At 40.0% G+C, this 20,443-nt stretch overlaps 1 protein-coding gene across 1 annotated transcript; it reads left to right on the top strand.

Moving 5' to 3' along the window:
* Window positions 1-12,536: 12,536 nt before the first annotated feature.
* On the top strand, window positions 12,537-18,609 carry LOC102232883 (SLIT and NTRK-like protein 5). Its single transcript, XM_005804998.2, has 2 exons — window positions 12,537-13,500; window positions 14,852-18,609. Exon 2 carries the CDS (start codon window positions 14,911-14,913, stop codon window positions 17,533-17,535), a length of 2,625 nt encoding a protein of 874 aa, XP_005805055.1. The 5' UTR covers window positions 12,537-13,500; window positions 14,852-14,910; the 3' UTR covers window positions 17,536-18,609.
* The last annotated feature ends 1,834 nt before the right edge of the window (window positions 18,610-20,443 follow it).

Below are 20,443 nucleotides of genomic sequence, written 5' to 3'. Positions count from 1 at the left end.
GGTTGCAGATGTAACTTGTGTGTCAGATTTACAAGTGTACCGGAAACACATTAATATAAACTTTGTGGCCAGTTTTTCTTTTTTTTATTATTATGTAATCAATGCATATAATGACTCAAATGTAATGTACTTTGAATACTAACATTTTCCTTTTGCTTAATCTGCTTGGTGTTCATTTGGCACACACAATCCCAACAAAAAAACATTGTAATTTGTGCTTTTAATGTGGTGCTACGTATGAAAACATTATGAACGCTCCATGTAGGTCGGTCTAAAGCAGTTGTTTCTGAAGCAAGAGGAAAGTTTCATTCTTAACATTTTTTTGCATTTAGTAGTTCAACAGCTGCTATAAGAAGCAGCTTAGAGCATTACTGTTGAAGCAGTTACTAAGAAATGCAGCAAGAACTGTAAACAAGTCACGGTAGGCCTAACTTGTTGAGATTTATTTTTCTAGGCCATGGAAGTCTTCTGTTTGTTGAACTCTCCATCTAGGCCACAGAGTCTACTGGGGGCTTGACAAAATCCTGAGTCCAGACGGACTGACACACACACATATTGGGTCCAGTATGAAGCAAGTCGCTCCATCAGTGCACCTCGGGGGGACAAGCTTTAGCCACCAGCCCCCAAATCCACTGACTGATCCAGTGCCCGAACTGTCAGGGCCTGCCTAGCCGCCATGCAATCTTTTAACCTTCGCTGGCTGCTGCGAAGCCTCCGGTACTTCACGCTGCGTCTGTAAAAAGCCCGTTCAAGGAAGACTAGGAAAACAAAGTAAAGGAGGAGAAATATCACAAAAACTAAACCTGTACTGTGGTAGGAGAGATTCAGGCAGGCTGAGTGACAGAGACGGAGTTTGATGGAATATCAAGCGGTTTATTCATCAAAGTGCTGAGAGTGTCTTCAGACAGACAAAAAGGAAAAGGGTTTTGTTGTTCAAGTCTAAATGTTACACTTCGTATTGTAGTGAAAGCTTCCTGTAAAGAAAGACATCTTTTGACTTAAAGCAAAGCTTGATGTGGATTAACAGATTCACCAAATTTAAATGTTCATAGGTTAAATTATCCCATAAAGAGATTTAAAATGATTAATCTATTAGTTAAGAAACACAACACAGTTATTTCACTTGGAGAACAGTGAAGTGCTCTGAAACAGAAATATTAATGTTGTTAGAATGGCCTAATCAAAATACAGTTGAGAAATATCCGGAAAGTTCAGAATAGTAGCTCTGAATGCAATTAGACTGAGATTGAGCAATTTTATATTTAATGTAGGACATAGATTTTTACAAGTTAAGTGTGATTAATTACATAGACTAACTTGATAAAAATATCACAGCGGTTATTTGATTTTTATTTATTTATTTTTACGTACAAAAGTCCCAAATCAGAACCTTTGTATTGTGTTTCCAGTACACCCTTAAATGTGATGCACAAACAACTTCTGCACAAAAAAAAAGCAGATTCTCTTGGGCAAAGAGGTTAATTTTTTCTCTTAAAAACGAGCCGATGGGATGTTGGACAAGGCAATTGTTTTGTCCAAGTTGCAGAAAGGAGATGGCCTATCAGCGAAGCTATTCAAGCCTAAAATACGATCTCAGCGCTACAGATGTGGCAGCATGTATCAACATCCCGAATGCTAATGTCAGAATCTACGGTCTGCATTTCTTTTTCAAAGAAGTTACATGAATGATCAAGGGTTCTTCAGATACTCGGATGCTGAATTGGTATAACAGCACTTTTCATCAAGCTGATGGTTTAATAACCTAAACAACAGATCAAATATTTTTGTTGTGGAGCTCATACATCTTTATTCAATAATTTGGCAGCAAAAAGATCAAAGAATCTAGGCATCTTACATTAAAAACGCTTTAGAGTGGTGCACACTAACCCAAGGAAGGCTTCCTTCTTGTGACTTGATTGAGAGGATCTCATTGAGTTAATGATGTGTTGATGGTGCGCCGCTTTTTTGGCAGGTTAATTGAAGGCATTTTCCTGGTTGGAAGAAGATTAATATAACAAGATGCCTCTCATTCCGTGGGTTTTATTTAGTTATTTAGCGAGCATGTGCTCCACCTGCCAAGGAGGTTATGAGGCTGATAGCGTTTGTTTGTTTGTTTGCCTGATTGTGAGTGGAATTGCTCAAAAGGTTACGAACTGATTTGCATTTAATGTTCCCAAAGGGTGGCACAGCCCGATGCAAAATTCATTAACTGGTTGGCTCCTCACAAATAAGGATTTTAATTTTTTAATGAATTCACTCCCTGTTCCAACATATTTTTACTTAAAACAATTATTTTATTTTTTATGAAAAAGAAAGTCTGACCCTTTCTAAAAAACAACAAAGCATTAACCCACTTTGTTAAATCACGATTTCACTCTAATTTACCATTTTTGGAAAGCTGAGTTCGGTTTCACTTACAGTGCTGAAGGTCGATGCCTGGCCTGTATGATCAGGAAGTCACTTTAACAGAAGCTGCCGACATAAAGTAAAATAAGAGTTCTCAAAACTCAACACACCATGCCTTGAGCTAAATAAATTTAAGAAAAGATGAGGACTAAATCCTTCTGGAAAGTGTTACAAAGGCATTTCTAACGCAAACCGACTCCAGCCATAATGCACAAATTGTAAAACACGAAATGTAGTGAACCTAGGCCTGTCACGATAGCAAATTTTGCTGAGCGATTAATTGTCTCAAAAAATTATTGCGATAAACGATAATATTGTTTGAAGACCTTTTCACACTGATTTAATGGAAATGACGTAATAATGCATGTGATTTCCTGCCAAAGATAGATACACTTTATTTTCAAAAGAATATTTAACACTGGAACTGATAAACAAAATAAACAAAACAACCAAAAACAAAATGGATTCTCAGTCTCCATTAACAAAAAATGTACTTGATAAAAACTAAACCACATAAAGCCAAAGTGGAAATAAATACTGCATTCAACCAAAAGACTGCAGATTATGAAGTCTGTATATTATGTTGCCCTTCAGTAATAACTAGATTTAAATAGAGAAGATGGGCACATCGACTACCTGATGCAATAGTTCACACTACATGATTTTTTGCTCCTATTTTTCCCCTTATGACAATCTTAGAAAGTTGGTCTTTCTAAGATTGTGTGGTGTGTTATGGTAGATCGTCGTTGCCGCTCCGATCCAAATCAGGGGTTTTCCCACTGGGACCTTAACGCAGCCTGTTGAATGTAACAGGCAGCCAATCAGAAAGCGCGGATTCTCCTCCCTGTTTTCTGAGGGGAAATTACGTCGGGGAATCCCAAACAGCTGACACGGCGCAACCCGAAGTCCAGCCGACGTGGAAACAACATTAATGTTTATTCAACATGCAAAGAATATAGAAATGACAAAAGGAGGAGTTGGAGCGAAATTGCTACAGCAGTTGATAAACCCGGTAACTTTTCAGCTGTTCTTCGTTAACGTGACGTAAACAGGTTATAATGATTTTCATTCGGTCAGGACTTTACGCTGACACTAGCCACATGCATTGCAGGTAGATTGTAGTAAAGCATTGATTAATGTCTGTTTTAAAATTAGTTCACTGGACTTGCAGCCATTATTTTGTGCCCATTGTTGGACACCACACGGCAGGAACGAACCCGATCGAACCGTTATACCTAGGATTTCTGTCGGCTTATGTGTGGTCTGTCAAGTTTTAAAAATGGGCCGACAATCGGCCGACAGCTCTAAGATCCTGTCGTGCGGCTGGGCTTTACACTAAGGAAATGAGGAAGGAGGGTCAGTGGAGAGCACCGGAGTTGAGCCTTTTTTCATTCGATGTCATCAACAGAAAGAGAAAAAGGCCGGAAGAGACGATAATGCCGATAATTGAAATGACGTCGATAGTTTTAATTTATCGTACGATTAATCGATTTATCGTTTATCGCGACAGGCCTAAGTGAACCTTTCTTGGATTGTTCAAAAAGTTCATAATTGAATAATCAGAAACATACTAGGAAAAATGGCATACATTGAACATTTACGAGATAAATTCAAGACCACAGGAAAAACTGTCATGTTGACAGGTGAAACTAAATGGGAACATTTTTGAACCTCTGCTTCCCATTATGTACGGGGAAAACTTAACACCAATCACAAAAAGATCATACCTAAAGTTGAACATGGTGGTGGTAGTGTGATGGTTGGGGTCTTCTGTCCTCTTACAAACATGGATGGCGAGCTTTAACCACGAATCCTGTCAGAAAATCATATAGGAGATTCTCCACACTTGAACACTTGCTCCAAAATATATGAAGAACTTCTGAATGGTATAAAAAGGAAAAAAAAAATATTGAAGGGGTCTTAAAAACATCAGACATTAAAAATGACATTCATGATCAAACAACGCTCCAAAATAGCTGAAATTCTGTATAGAAACAGTTATATGTATATATATATATATATATATATATATATATATATATATATATATATATATATATATATATATATATATATATATATAAGAACCTATGCTTTTTTGATAAGGTGACATCTAATGGCAATTTGTTGTAAGATTTTATTTAAGGGTTTTAAAGAAAAGGGTGCTGAATCCATACATACATGTCTTAATAGAATTGTTTGATTTTGGAAAATAAAAACAGGAAAAAAATGCAAGACCGAATTTCTGTTTCCTATTCCTACTTTATATTCCATGAAATCCTAAAACACATTGAAACGTGTGGATGCACCATAGCAATGTGTGAAAAAATATCCCAGTTGAATAAACCCCAACAAGAAGCTGTTAATAATAGAAAGGTCAACACCAGTTATAATTTGTTGCACGTTTTTCATTCCAGCAACTGTAGAATTTAATCGCACTAATAGCCTTGAAACGACTTCATCTGATGCCAAATACTTTGTTTGTTTTTCAAATTATTTGCACAATCCCTTTTAAAAACAAAAACAATCTTTTGTTTAGTTGACGCAAATAAACCACCGACTGAGTGTATTTACTTAGTCTTATGCAAAGAAAACACACTAATCAGTTCTCCGAGAAACAAGTCAAAAGTCCCAAACAAAACAAATAAGAGACAAAACTTCAGCATTAACTCAATGGGATATTAGCTGAACCAACACGGAACACACTTCACGCTATGACAGGTAATAACATAACGCTTTACTTACCATAAATAGTCGGTTGGTTAAGCGAGTCAAAACATTATCCACATCCTCTTTAAAAGTTGGAATTGTTGTATCGTCTATTGTGAAACTTTAGTAAAACAAATAAGAGCCTCAAAAATGGTTCCTAGTCTTTTTTTATTTTATTTTTTTCTTCCTCCGGCAGCCTGAGAAGCACACCTGTTACCTAATTAACGTCCTTTTATTCTGCGTGTTTTTAACCAGTGAACAACTAGTGCTCTCTATGGCCTCCTAGAGGACTGGAGTGACACAGTTGATAAACAGTTAAAATAAAACTACTAGATTTTATTGCACAGACTATATGCTAAAGTAAAGTTTTTCTTGAGTAGTTTTAATTTCTCAATTTTTTTATACTGTATCTGTTACAATCCAGACGAATATAGCCAAGTTTGACGTTACACTATTTTACAAAATCACCATTTCAATCCTGTGTGTTTTTACCAACAAAAATGTGAAAATGGTAAAAGGTGCCTTCAATTATCACTGATATCTCAATATTTTTTTGTCATAACAGGGTCCGAATTTCTGCTTTGCAATATTTATATATATATATACTGTATATATATATTTACCTATACTATTGAGGGTTATCATGAGAAAATGATTCGTGATAAATAAAGTTCTGCTTTGGGTGAATAGCGACCACCTGCTGTTTGGCATTGAAACAAGTTAGTTGTAGTTTCTCAATGACTTAACCACCTTTTTTTTTCCTTCTAAGACATTTTATGCTGTATTAAACAAATGTCACGAAATATATTACATACATGGGGTGAATAAATGCATTCTGTTTAAATAACTAGCTAATATTTGTTGCAGTGAGCATAGGAAATGGATGAATGGATGCGTTTTTCCTACATTAATGCAGACCAGTTGCATGTTTTTCTTCAACCACCAAGACTTTTTACTTTCCAAAGTGCATCATAGTTTTCTTTACCACCTATATACTAAGCTGTAAACTTTTCCCTGCTCTGCAGTTTTTCAGTCATTTTCTACATCTGATTGGCTGCTTATGAACCAACACTGATGCCCAGTTTAACGCTGAAGGTATCCAGATGAGGAAGTGAAATTACCCCATACTAGATAAACTCTGCTTAGCTACTGCAGAGAATCTATTTCTGATTGGCTTGTTAGTTCCCTAATCAAAAACGGAGTAAGGCACATCGTTCAGAAAGACATAACCTTTTATACTCCCATATCACAGAAAAGAAATCATCTGAATACTTAACTTCACATTTCAAAATGACTGACAACCAACCTGCAGAGAGGTTTGGCCTAACACCCATCTGTCAGCTCTCTATGAAAGAACAGCAGCATGCAATTAGTGGTTCAGTGTTTATGCTGCGTTTGCTTGAGTAAATCCAAGACTTCACACTGATCCTCGTTTTCACCCTTTGAGAGTGCCAAGCAGACTACAGCCAAGCAGTCAGTTAGCTGAACTCACAGAAGGTTATTTTATTACCAGTGCATCCAACTCTTGAGTGCACCATAACCTTAAAAGCCTTTCGCGCTTGCTGACTACAGTTAAATGAACGGGCTCGACTCGGTTATGGTTCACCGCTTTTGTTCCCCCTCGCGAGGGGAGCTAATAAGTCAGTCTGATCCACTCGCAGATACGGCGAGGATGCACTTATCGCATTGTCAGCAGCTCATTTCATTAAGGCTCCTAGTTAAGTTTGCATGTTACGCGTTCGACACTTTTAAATTACCCGAGTCCCACTTGGCTTGGGCCGAGGGACGGTGGTGGAAGGGGGAAAACAGAGGGAAGGACTCCCTGTGAACCCCCACCCCCCCAAGCTGCTTTGACCATCAATCATGGCTGTCGGAGCAGCTGGGCTCCTGTTCTACAGTGGGAGCTCACAGCAGAGCGCTACATCATCTGGAACTGTGATGGAGGCGCAGGCTTCAGCTGCACGTGGTTTGATTAGAGGCTGTGGTTTCACGAGAAAAAGCAAACGTGACGGATATCAGCCTTCATGACGAGGCTGATGCGGAGAGTCGCCAAAGTAATTTTAAAAGGGAAAAAAATCTAATTTTTGTAGCAGTAAAGCGTTCAACCACACTGGGTTGGGAAAAAATAAATAAAATTTTTGGAAGCCGTCTGTGTTGGTCTATTTTGCAGGGCTGAATCCCAAAAATGACATCCATTTTTTTTTCAATCAGGTCAGGTTTTTAACTCTAATTTTGATTTAGAAAAGTCCCATCATCTGACTACATTTTTGTGACATTATCAGTTCATTTCTGTTAATGATTCTCATCCAAAAAATATTTTAGGAGAAATAAAAAAAAACATGTTTTCTAACGTTGGAAAAACCCAAGACAATTTTTAGGCCGTTGCCCGTGTTATCAGTCATCTCCATCTCTCTCTTTCTGTGAAAATGAGGCTTCCCAATATAATTTACGGACAAGAATTGTTTTAGCAACAAAGAAATAATCTACCAATTTTCTCTCTTTTGTTATTTCATGTGAATTCTACCTTTTTGGTTTTGTTATCTTTTGTACAGTTATGCTTGTGTAATCATTTGTGATGATTACACAAGTTTGTTACAGTTTAGAATATCAGCGTGCAGGGAGGCTGCTTTTAATAATAATAAAACAAACAAGGATTGTTTCAGATTGTAAGAGCCAGTTAATGGGGAATTCATATAGAATAATAATTTAGATTAAAAATGTATAAATATGCTTAATTTAATTTTAAGAAATTCATTTTGAGTATATTTTCTAAAATGTATAACTTAGTTAATATAAAGGGATACTTTTATTGTGAAAAGTAATTTTGGCTTCCACTACGTAATGCATAACATTAACATTGCCCGTATGCATGTGTGAGGGCAGATTGCAGTTGGATACGGTGGAAGCAACACAATTTTTTGACCGATCTGTACCGAGCCTTTCATTTTTTCTGTAAGTGTATTTTTGGAGTTCTTTAAGTAAACATCATAAAAGAAGACTTGGTTTCAGTCGAGTGATTCAAATATTTGTTGCTAGACAAACTGCAAAGGTGGTACAACGAACTTTTGGGACGCAGAGTGCCACTACACAGATAATAAGTGTTTGTATATGTTAAATAATATATTCAAATGGAGATAAAGCTAATGGGCTTCTGCTATATCTTTTATGACAGATGCATTAAACGCGACACTGCATGAACGGAATTATTTAGTGGCATGATTGGTGAAGTGACACCGGCGCCGAGCAACAAAACACTTTCACTTTTCCGTCCTATCCATCCTTGCTTGTCTCATTAGCCTTCATTCCATTACGGGGGCCAAAAACTACATCCAGGCTTGTTTATGTAAAGCAATTTCTGTGCCGCATCTTGTTATCAGCAGAGGAGATGTGCCAGTTGGATTGCTCCGTCAAACCCGAAATTGTTTTTTAATTCCCCGATTATCAGCGTTTTGAATGGATTCTGGCCTCCAAGACCTGTTCGAGACCTACTGGGTGAGGACGGAAATTGCTCACGGCATCAATTGGCCTCGAGACAGGCGAGTCAGACGAAACCTCACAAGTTAATCACAGTACATTGCATGTCAGACTCTCGGCTGACAAAAGGATTCGTGAGCCGTTAATACGGACAGATGGAATGTTTAAAGAAGTGGTTGAAAGCTACGCTTGTCTTTAACTTGCAAATGTTTTCGTATTTACACAAAAGAGCAACACAAAGAGGTGAAGTGGGAGGCAAGGGTTACAGGTTTTGTCATTTTTAATAAATACAAATCTGAAAGGTGTGGCATGCAGAGAACACCTACTTCAAAATGCAAAAATACTTGAGGACGGCAGGAAAATGACCTTTACAGATGCAATGGAAGGGTATCCAAGCTGAAATGACCCGGTCAAAGTTCAGACCTGATTCCATTTCAAAATCTCTGGAAAGATCTAAGAAAGGTTTTCCACAGATGCTTCTTCCACTTCTTCTGACTGAGTTTGGCTTATTTGCTTAGAAGAATGAAAAGAAAAAAAAAAAAAAAAGTTGGTTGCAGATGTACAAAGGTGGTAAAGGTGTAGTCCAAAAAAAACCCATTCAGCTGTAATTACACCAGACTACTTATGCAGATTTGGGCTCAGAGAGGCCTAGTATGAACACATGCTATGCTTCTCCAATTCTTTTCTTTAATAAAAAACTGCGGTTAATCTCAGGTTTTTCAAAAATAAATGTTTGGTGCAAAAGGAGAACGGTAACCAATACCGAAATGCAACTCTGTAGGATGTTTCCAAGTTAGTCAAGTACATGAACTCTGCTAATTCCTGACTGTAAGACTAATTTCACAATTTCACATTGGAACTGCATTAGATAAAACTTCCAATTTCATCGATTTTAGTTCTACTTTGACAATTTTTACTGGCATTTTCTTCTTCAGTGAAATATGAGTTAAAACTAATAAAGAGTGAAGATAGAAGTTACCAGAATTGATAGATGGATGTCTTTGTTGCTCTTTCGAAGCAGAGTTTGGAATCACTGATAAAGTCTGAAAAGTCATGAATTTGCAAAAAAATTATTTGTTTTTTAGTGATTAAAGATAGAAATTTATGTAATTAAAACCAAAAGTTCTTAAGTGTACTGAGATTCTAAAGTGAATTGTGAAAACATGGTCAATTTTTGCACATTTGCCAAACTTACCACTTCAGTCGGAGAACTTTTGGCATTTTTTTGTTTTATTACAACTGACTTTACAATGTCAGAGAATATTTTTCTTTTTTCTTTGCAAAATCACAACATTTTGACAGAAAATATAAGCTTTTTCCTTGTAAATATGTAAAATTAACTTCTAACTTGAGTATTAATTTTTCTGACAAAAATTTACTTTACACCCTCACACTAATGTCTGTCATCACGTTTTGATGCATGGAGATGACCCTTTTCTTTACTTTTAATGCTAACTTGTCAGCGCAGCATCAGTGCAGATTTCCACAATCTTAAAACAACTTTGATCTCAATCAATCGAGGATCATTTATAAACCTCACAATTTTCACATCTAACATTTGGTGATGATCATTTAAATTAAAACGTGCAGTTGTTATAAAAATGAAACTTACTATTGGAATGTTTCTGGAACGGGTCCCTCGCTTAACTATTCAGCTTGAACTTTCTGCAAATGATAGAAAATAATCAAGATGGGGTAAGACACTGACTGCCAACAACCTTTCTCCTTGCTTTGAAAACTTCCTTTAAAGAAGGAAGAAAGAAAAATTCCCATATAGCAAATATATGCCAAATTATTTAGCTAATAAAAAAGAACTATTAATGAAATATATTTTGCAACACATAACAGCCGCTGTGCTAATGAGTTCAAAAGAGGAAGGTCATATATATCATGTTTAAAATCCATTAAGATCCGCCAAAAGACCCATGTTATAAGCTCACCACAGCGTGAACTTTCATTTGCATTTAATAACTTTCTTATTTGTCCAAGACCCGATTAGAATGTTGCGTGCTTCGTGCAGCTGATCTACGGTAATGGCACTTCGTGTCCGTATGAGGCCATTAGGCTTTTGGAGGAGGGAAGATTCACATCGTCTGCAGGCGGAACCCCGACACGTTTGTGCAAAAATGTCGGCCCCTCTCCTCTCACCACCCCCCCCCGCAACCCTCCCTGAGCTTCAAGAAGACACTTTTGATCCAACAAAAGTTTAATTCTGCAAAGTTTGCGATGCGAGCACCCGGGCCTATCTACCTTGTACATCAGCACAAAGGCAAAAAAAAAAAAAAAAAAAAAAAGATTTAGGGCATCTACACCCTTCACTTTGATGCCACAAAGCCTCTCCGGGGAGCTACTTCCTCTATAGCGAGGGAGTACCCATCGCTGTGTCCCAGCCTGATACCGATTTACCCATCCCCAAAGGATAGACCGCTCTTAATACGATTACAGAGCAACAAGACTTTAAGATAATTCAATGCGTCCTCCACGGCTAATTTTGAAAAAGCCGGCATGGATGCCACATCCGCTTATTGTCGCTCCCCGCATGCTAAAGACGGAGAGCACCAAGAGTTGAATTATTACCGCACAATACTGACTAAGTGGGAAATCTCTTTGGACATGGGCGGCCCACCATATGCCTCGATTTAATTTGATTTTCCGTCCGGGGCTTTAGTTATAAGTGTCTCTAAAGTTTCATGTCTCTGTAGCGACAGAGGGTGAAAGGGCAGCTTCTGCTTTGACTTGACTTCAGCAATTAGAGGGTGAGGTGGGGGTAAATAAACCGTGATTTGGTTTACAAAAAAAAAATAAAAAATTAAAATACAGATAAACACGAAAAGAGAACATGGAGCTCTTGCAGATACTGTACATGGCAGCATTAGTGGGCTGGAGTATATGGTGCAAAACTGGATTAAGCTTAATCCTGCAGTAAATTCAATTCTCCGGATGGAGATCTCTTGTAAATTTATGTTTGCAAGCACTATAGTTTTAATCCAACATGGATTTGCACCGGTCTTGGCGCAACTTTGAACTTTTTTCGCATTTTGTCCCTGCGCAAACCAGAAATTTCAAAGTGTTTTATTGGGATTTTACAAAAACAAACATACGTATCTATAAAGGGTAAAAATCTGACAAATGTGGAAGGCATTTATACTGTACACAGTGATATTTGTTCTATTTTTACCTGCATTTAATAAAGAAAACAGATTTTTTTTTGGTAAAAACCTTCTGAAAAAGACAAGCATCTATAAATTAAGGGTCTCGTACATTTGCCTTATTAAAATAAAGGCATAAAACTTCCAAAATTTGTTCTATTTTGTTAAAAGAAGAACTATTCTTTGGGGTATTTTGGAAGTCAAGGTTTACGTGTTATGAAACAAAAATCTTTTCTTCGTTACTCTTGTATTTAGCTTCATCCATCAAAATCACTTGAACAAACTCATCCCTGCAGCATGATACTGCCATCACTATGTTTCACATGTATCACTCCCCTCTTCCATCAGCGTGGTGGCAAACTGTAAATTAGACACTCTGACGCTTTTAGCTATATTGTGACAAAATCTAACATCCAGAGGGAGGGGAGTCACTTTCACTAAATCATGAGTCAGCTAAAGGTGACACAGGTCAGAGGGGATGTTTCCGGTACACAATTGAAGCTAAAAACGAGTACCCCGCGAGGCAAAAGAGAATAAATAAAATAAAATAAAGAGCTCTCTTAGTGCACGAGGATCAGTCATGATGCATAAAACAGCTTCACGCGCACAGCTGCGCCTCTCAGACGCTTGTTGCTGCTGCAAAGAATGCCTTTTTCATCATCGTGCTGCCCTCTGCGGGTCTTCTTCCAGCCTCCTCCTCCTTCCCCCTCTCACCACGAACCTGCCCCCGTTTTCTCCCCTCACCCACCTTCCTTATCATTACCAGACACCCTTTAAGACTATTAAATTGCGTTTCATTCCCTCATTGAGCGGCAGCACGCGTTTTCACCTAAGAATTGTGTTTGTTCTTCTTCTTAAGACTATATTCTCCGCAGACGTAGAACGTGTGCGCCGCCGATGCTTTGCGCCAGCCTGATTTTAAGTTCCACTAGTTAAAAAAAAAAGAGAGAGAGAGAACGGTTTTGGTGGGAAGATCGAGCTTGTGCACAGCAGCAAGGCTGGATATCGCATGACCGATGCAGAGCTGCAGAGGAAGAGAGAGAGAGAGAAAGAGAGAGAGAGATAATCGAGATTCTTGCATTCGGGGAGAAAGCTGGAAGAGCATATTCGCTGATCTGCGCTCGCTTTGGACGCTCTGGCAGCTAAAATAAAGAGGCGCATTTGTCATCCGCTTCAGGTCTGTGCGCACTTGGAGGAAAGTCACGTTCTTTAAGAAAATTAAAAAAAAAAAAAAAGAAAAGAAAAAATGCATGCGTCAAGCCCGGCGTGATGTTCTGAGATGTGGGATTACAGCGCTCTGTTCTCAGCCATGTCCGAACTTTGGTTCTGGCTGCTCTTCCGAGATGACGCCGCTGATTTCGGCCGGACGGACTCGGAAGCCGCGCTGGCGTGAATGAGATCTACCCTCCCTCCTCCTCCTCCTCCTCCTCCTCTTCCTCTTTCCCCGGATCAGACGGCACTCTTAACGTGCGCCTGCTGTATGGAGCCTAACGCGGAGGAGACTTGACTTGTTTTTTTTTGTTTTTGTTTTTGTTTGTTTTGTTTTTTTTTAATTATTAATTTTTTTTAAATTTAATTTTCCTTTGTTTTCTATTTCGTCCAATTTTTGTTGTCATATCTGCTTTGGCGATCGAGTGAAGGACGGGTGACACCATAGGAGAAGGCGAGAGAGAGAGAAAAAAGACAAATCAATGTTTTCCACTGAGGTTGGAGAGAAGACCGTGATTTTCGGGATGCCTTGGCGTTCACACGGATCGGCACGGTAAGATGTCTATGATTCACGCATTTATTCGCGCATTATGCTCGAATTCTGAGGATCATCTACTGTTAGGTTGGAAAAATATTTTATGGGGATCTGTCCGTGGTGCTGAAATCTCTGTCTGCCCACCCCCTCCTCTCTCTGCCCTTTACTGCATTAGCGAAGTTGATCCGATTCAAGACAGTTTAGGAAAAAAAAAAGAAAAAAAAAAAGGTGTGCGCGCCGCTTCCCTTTACCTTGACAAAAAAAATGCCTCCCAAGTTAGTGATAACACCCATTATCGTTTTCCACCCGCGTCTGCAACAGACGTTTACATTAGACGTGACTTTAAGAATCGATTGCAGCGCCCCGAGATATCTTAAATAAGACTATTTGGATGGAGATTCGGTGTACATAGTCTAAAATGTACGCGCGCACGGTGCAAATCCGCGTGCACGCGAAGCAAAAAAAAAAAGGGAAAACAATATGTAACCCCCTCTTTTCCCTCACCCCCCACTCTATGGCAGTAGAAGCACTGCCGCCTCATTTCTGGTTATTTACCAGAGATCAACAGCCCCTCATGCCGTCTTCGTCTTTGATCAACTTCTCTCGATCATTTCTGCCTGTAGGCAAAAAGGAGGTTCTGTCGCCTTCTTAGGCCGGATTTTTTTTTCTCTCTCTCCCTTTCCTCTCTCCAAGATGAGCAGTGCCTGCTTTATTTTTCTTTCCTTTTCTCGATCAATTCCTTTCGAGAGAGAGAGAGAGATACGCATTCTGGTCTCCTTTTCAGTTTCCCCCCCCAACCCTTCAAATAAGAGTCGATAAAAATGACACTGTTCTCGAATGAAATCCCCGTGTCCCCGTGTTGCTGTTTGCTCCCAGCCTGGAAAGGGAAAAGAATCCAGACAGTTTGGCCACAGTTTGCCAGGGGGGGCAGTGGAGGGGAGCTGAGTGAGGATTCCTCATTAGAAAACGATGGAAGATTCCTGTGTGAGGTACATTGGAGGCACCATTGGAGGTTGGTGTTTGGAAATCCAATGATGAAGTCTAGACTTCCATTTTCCAAGATGGATTGGTTTTAATTTAAGCAATCCAACAACTTGCGCACCTATCCTTCATGTTTATAGTTATTATGCACTGAAGTTGCAGCACATCTTCACGCCGAACAATCCTCAATAGGCCTACTTGTTTTTTGCCTGTGTGCCATGAATACCCACAGGGACTCAGTTCATTTAGTAGGCAGCTATGCAGTTTTAGGAATGTTGCACGTGTCTCATGCATTTCCTGTGCAGTATAAAAAAGAACCCCTCCTTTTTTTTCTATTTTCTTCTACCCACCCTTCTATACCCCCCACCCACCCCCTTCCCTTCCCTAGATGACACTTCACACTGGCACCACACTCGAGTGAGCCGGGGCATCCTCTCCCAGGACAAAATGCATATCTGGATTCTAAAAATAATCCTTCTGATTGCATCATCTCTGAGGCTGGTCGAGATGTATGACAATTATGGGGAGATCTGCCGGAGCCTGTGCATGTGCGACGAGAAGGAGGGGATCCTGACGGTGAGCTGCGAGAACCGGGGGATCATCAGACTGACAGAGATCAGCCCGGTTCAGTTCCCGATGTACCACCTCCTACTGACAGGGAACCTCCTGAAGAAGCTGTCAGTCAATGATTTCATCAATTACACCGGGGTAACCATCCTGCACTTGGGGAACAATGATATCTCCGAGATCGAGTCGGGTGCCTTCAACGGACTCCAGGGATTAAAAAGGTTGCACCTGAATAACAACAAGATTGACCTTCTGAGGGACGACACTTTCACAGGGCTGGAAAGTTTGGAATACCTACAAATTGATTATAATTACATTACAACTATAGAGCCCAATGCCTTGAGCAAACTGCACCAACTGACAGTGATGATTTTGAATGATAACTTACTTTCTGCCCTCCCCTCGAATATATTCCGGAATGTCCCCCTTACACACTTGGACCTGAGGGGGAACCGACTAAAAATGTTCCCCTACATTGGCCTCCTGGAGCACATGGACAAAGTTGTGGAATTACAACTGGAGGAAAATCCGTGGAACTGCTCCTGTGAGCTCATTGCTCTCAAGGCTTGGCTGGAGAGCATAGCCTACACGGCTCTGGTCGGGGAGGTGGTGTGCGAGACGCCTTTTAGGCTGCATGGCAGAGACCTGGATGAGGTGTCCAAGCAAGAGCTGTGCCCGCGGAGACCCGTAGAGGACACGGTCAGGCCTGCACCACCCAGCAGCACCAATGGATATTATCAGACCACACCTTCTGCTGTCACGGCCTCTGTCACTTCATCAGCTGTTTTTAGGTCCTCCTCCAGGCCTACCAAGGGCACACGGCAATTTAACAGAACTAGGTTAAAGCCCACTTCTCGGTTACCGGGCGGTAACCCGTATAACTATGGCCCCATCATTGCTTTTCAGACCAAATCTCCTGTGCCTTTGGACTGCCCCACTGCCTGCACATGTAATCTGCAGATTTCTGAAATTGGGTTAAATGTCAACTGCCAAGAGAGAAAGATTGAAAGCATTTCTGATCTAAAACCCAAGCCATACAACCCTAAAAAAATGTATCTCACTGGAAATTACATCCCTGTGGTGCGAAGATCTGATTTTGTCGATGCCACTGGATTGGATTTGCTTCACCTGGGAAACAACAGGATAAGTGTGATCCATGACAGGGCTTTTGGGGATTTAACCAACCTCCGTCGGCTGTATTTAAATGGTAATCTCATGGACAGGCTTACAGGGGAGATGTTTTTTGGCTTGCAGAACTTGCAGTACCTTTATTTAGAGTACAACAAAATCAAGGAGGTGGAGGCTGGCACTTTTCACTACCTGCCTAATCTCCAGCTGCTTTTCCTCAACAACAACCTCCTCAAAACTTTACCCATGGGCATCTTTTCCAGCCTCTCCCTGTCTCGACTTAATCTGCGTAACAACCAATTCCAAAACCTGCCTGTGAGCGGTGTTTTAGATCAGCTCAAGTTGCTTGTGCAGATAGATCTGTTTGAAAACCCCTGGGACTGTTCTTGCGACATAGTGGGGATGAAGATATGGCTTGAGCAGCTCAGTGCAGGCACGGTGGTTAATGAGGTTGTGTGCGAGACGCCCATACGCCACAAGGGGGCGGATCTGCGTTCCATCCAGTCTGAGCAGCTGTGCCCAGATTATACTGACTCATACATCTCACCAACTCCCCCCACGGAGGAGCCCATGGACGACCATGTTGTCACAACAAACCCTCCTCAGAAGTTCAGCCCCTCAAGCAGCACAGTACCCCTCTCCGTCCTCATCCTTAGCCTCTTGCTTGTTTTCATCATGTCTGTTTTTGTGGCGGCAGGGCTCTTCGTTGTGGTGATGAAAAGGCGCAAAAAGTCTCAGAGTGACCGCACGAGCACCAACAATTCGGACGTTAGCTCCTTTAACCTGCAATACAGCCTCTACAGCAATCGCTCCTGCCCTAAAGTCAAAGCCCCCGCCGGTCACGTTTACGAGTACATTCCCCACCCCATGGGCCACATGTGCAAAAATCCCATTTACAGGTCACGGGAAGGAAACACGGTGGAGGATTACCGAGACCTGCACGAGCTCAAGGTGACATACAGGAATACCTCTGATGAGGAGAGGGATAGTAGCACGTTGAGGAGTCCCGCGTACAGCGTCAGCACCATCGAGCCACGTGACAACCCCTCCCCCATCCAGGATGCAGACCACTTTTTCAGGGGCATTCTGGAGCCCGATAAGCAGTCCCCGCATCAGTCCATCCCATCCATCCCAGCAGCCAATTTAGAGTACAAGTACACTGGGCCTGTGTCGTACACGTACAACCCAAATTTCGATGTCAGGCGGCAGTTCTTGCACCCGGAGAGGATAAGAGAAACGATGCTCTACAGCACAGCACCCAGTACTGTTTATGTGGAGCCCAACAGAAACGAGTATTTGGAGCTAAAAGCTAAACTGCAGTCTGAGCCTGATTACCTCGAGGTCCTTGAGAAACAGACCACCTTCAGTCAGTTCTGAGCAATGCGGTTGCTAATGTTAATGAGACACTTTGTCTGCTGGTCCTCCTTGAAACAGTGGCTCAGTTTATTAAAGGGTGCCTTGGCACAGAAACACACGAGCAAACGCGAAGGAGCTAGGACGGGGTGTGCCGAACAATCAATTCTTTCTGAGACGCGACAGCACGAAAACGGATACAGCTTTCTGACAGGTAGACGAACAAACTCCACTGATGATGATGCAAATTTTATTTTTTTATGGTGAAGATGGAATAACACAAAATGTAAGTGTACTGGTAAATCCTATCCAACTTCATTTTCAGGAATATAACCATACATAAAAAAAGGTATATTGTGAATCAGAAGAGAGGGAGAGAAAAGAAAAAAAAAAACGTTTATAAAATCCCTCTTGGACAAAAAAAGAAAAACACTTGTACAGCAGATGATCGGAACTGTGTAGGACTATTTTCTGCTGTAGTCTGTAAGTAAGTATTTATTGATATAATCTGCCATGTCTTTTAAAAAAAAAGAAGAAAAAAAAACAAACTTTGATTCTACATCAGATATTACCTGTGTCATCATATCCCATGATCCTCTGGAAAAAAAGGCTTATGTTTGTAGTTTCATTTACTGTAGCTCTGCATTGTAACAGTGGCTTTTTCTTTTTGAAAGTGGCACACCCCCCCAAATGTTCAAAAACAGACTGCGTCATTTGAAGATTTAAAAAACAAAACAAAACAAAAAAAACAACAAAAAATAGTGTCTTTGTATGCTTTCTGCACTTTTTGAAATTGGAAGGCAAGTTTGCCTTCATTGAGCTCTCATAAAGGAGATTATTATATTAAAAATGAATATGAGTATTCATTCTTAATATGTAGAGATATGTTATCAAAACTAAATTCATAAATGATATTTGAAGTATTCATTATGTTGTGTAATACTGATATTTTAATCAATGTAACACCTATTTTTATACGAGCATTGGCAGATTCTCTATCCCTTATTGGTTCCTTTGTTTTGATTGCTTTGCACTTATTGCACTATATTGACCAAACTATGTTATTGTCATCAAATAAAACAAGATGTCAGGTTCATACATTGTGCTTATGAGGAAAACTGAAGTGTTCTGGTTGACATTACTAAGAACATCAGAGTTGGGTTGGCCGTGTACCCTTTTAATTTGGCAAATCAACTGACAATGTCTTGGCTAAGAACCGGCGACTGAAGACACAGTCTGTGCTTCACTCACAGGGCCAAGCTAGCGTCTCAGAAAGGCCTGGAATCAATGGGGATTCAATCAATGAGCATTAAACCTTTGCAATTATACAATGACAACTGTATCCACATTACTGCCTGCCAAGCGACAAGGAGGTCATTTATATAAACATGATAGGAGCTGACTTAGGGCTCCTGCAAAGCCAGTGGGTATCAACTTTGGCAGTGATGAAGACATACAGACTCAAGGTAGTCATAATAGGCTTGTAATAGTCTTTTTTTTTTTTTTATGAATTACATGGGTAGTCATAAAAACGCTATAAATATAAATTTATTTAATTGTATATTTCAGTGTGGTTTTATATAACACTATTTTTCGATATCTGTTTGGGATTGTCGAATATTATCAAATTACGACCACTGATTCGACCAAAAACAACAACTCCCAATTGGTAGATAACTATTCATTATAGTAATAGAATCACATTTCAACTTGGTTTTGCTAACATGCAAAATTCCAAATGTAATATTTTTGTTCTTTGCATATGAATAATATTTTTAGCTAGTTGAATGGACTCCTAACTGCTCATATTGCCCATATATGATGTGCTTTTTAAGTGGCTAATGTTTACAGAGAGTAGTGGGGACATTGCGGAGTGGTCCTCATAACAGTAGAGAATGAAAGCATAAAAAATGTCCTTAAATCGTCAATTGTTAAAGTGGGTAAGACATGCATCAAGTTTAAAGCAAGTGTAAAATGATGCACTGGTTGGCATGAAAGGTTTTGTGGCTGACGACTTCTTCTGACCAACATTGTGATGGTACAAAATGACAAGCACAAATCAAAACAACAACTTTAGACACTAAAGCAAAAACAAAATAAGTCTAATAATTAACTATTATTGTCTGTAGCAAAGACTGCCTGACTGTTTTTGAGTAGGAATCGGTGAAAAACATAGCTTCCCTGTTGTGATTTGGGCACAAAAACCAGGCAAAAGTATAAAACGATTAAAAATTCAATCAAGAGCAAAACTTAAAACATTAAAAATATGTAAATGTTACGTTTGCAGTTTTCATGTTTGACTTTTTCAGTGATTTGTGGAAGTGTATGCTTTGTGACAGACAGGGCTCTGGGCTCAAAAGGATCCAGATTCAAATGTGAGAGGGTAAAATGAAGACATTTTTAAATATAGATCAAAACTTAAAGGTAGATTTTTTTTTGTACTGTTTGAAGTTGTTGTCTCAGTTTGTGCTTGGCCACTTCACTACTTGAAAACGCAAAGCAGGGTCCATAAAAAGGCAAGAGGCTGCCCCTGTGCCACCATTTTCAGTGTGCAGCGAGCGTCACCATTTAGGAATCCAAGCGCTCCCTCAGCAGAGACAGACGACATCTTTGCGGAGCGGAAGCCTGCCGACTAATTCTCAACTCGCGGGGAATTATTTGGAATTAAATGAATTTATAATTAAACCTTCTCCGCGTGCAAAGAGCTGTTATATAACTGTTTACGTTTTTTTTTTTCCCTTCTCTTTCCCACTACCAAGTCCATCGTGGTGCCTGCTGCCTTGCCTTATTAAAAAAAAAAAAAATGTAACACTCTGGGTCCTCATTGCTTTCAGAGAAGCTCGGAATGAGAGCAGAAGGCAACCATTTGGGAGATGAGGAGTCCTGGAACCGAGTGTAACTGTGGATGTGTCATACATGTTGCAGGGAGATG

The sequence above is a fragment of the Xiphophorus maculatus genome, chromosome 24, assembly GCF_002775205.1.
Source record: "Xiphophorus maculatus strain JP 163 A chromosome 24, X_maculatus-5.0-male, whole genome shotgun sequence".
In the NCBI taxonomy this organism is placed as follows: Eukaryota; Metazoa; Chordata; class Actinopteri; order Cyprinodontiformes; family Poeciliidae; genus Xiphophorus; species Xiphophorus maculatus.
The sequence above is the reverse complement of the archived record's forward strand: the minus strand, read 5'-3'. Positions and strand labels throughout refer to the sequence as shown.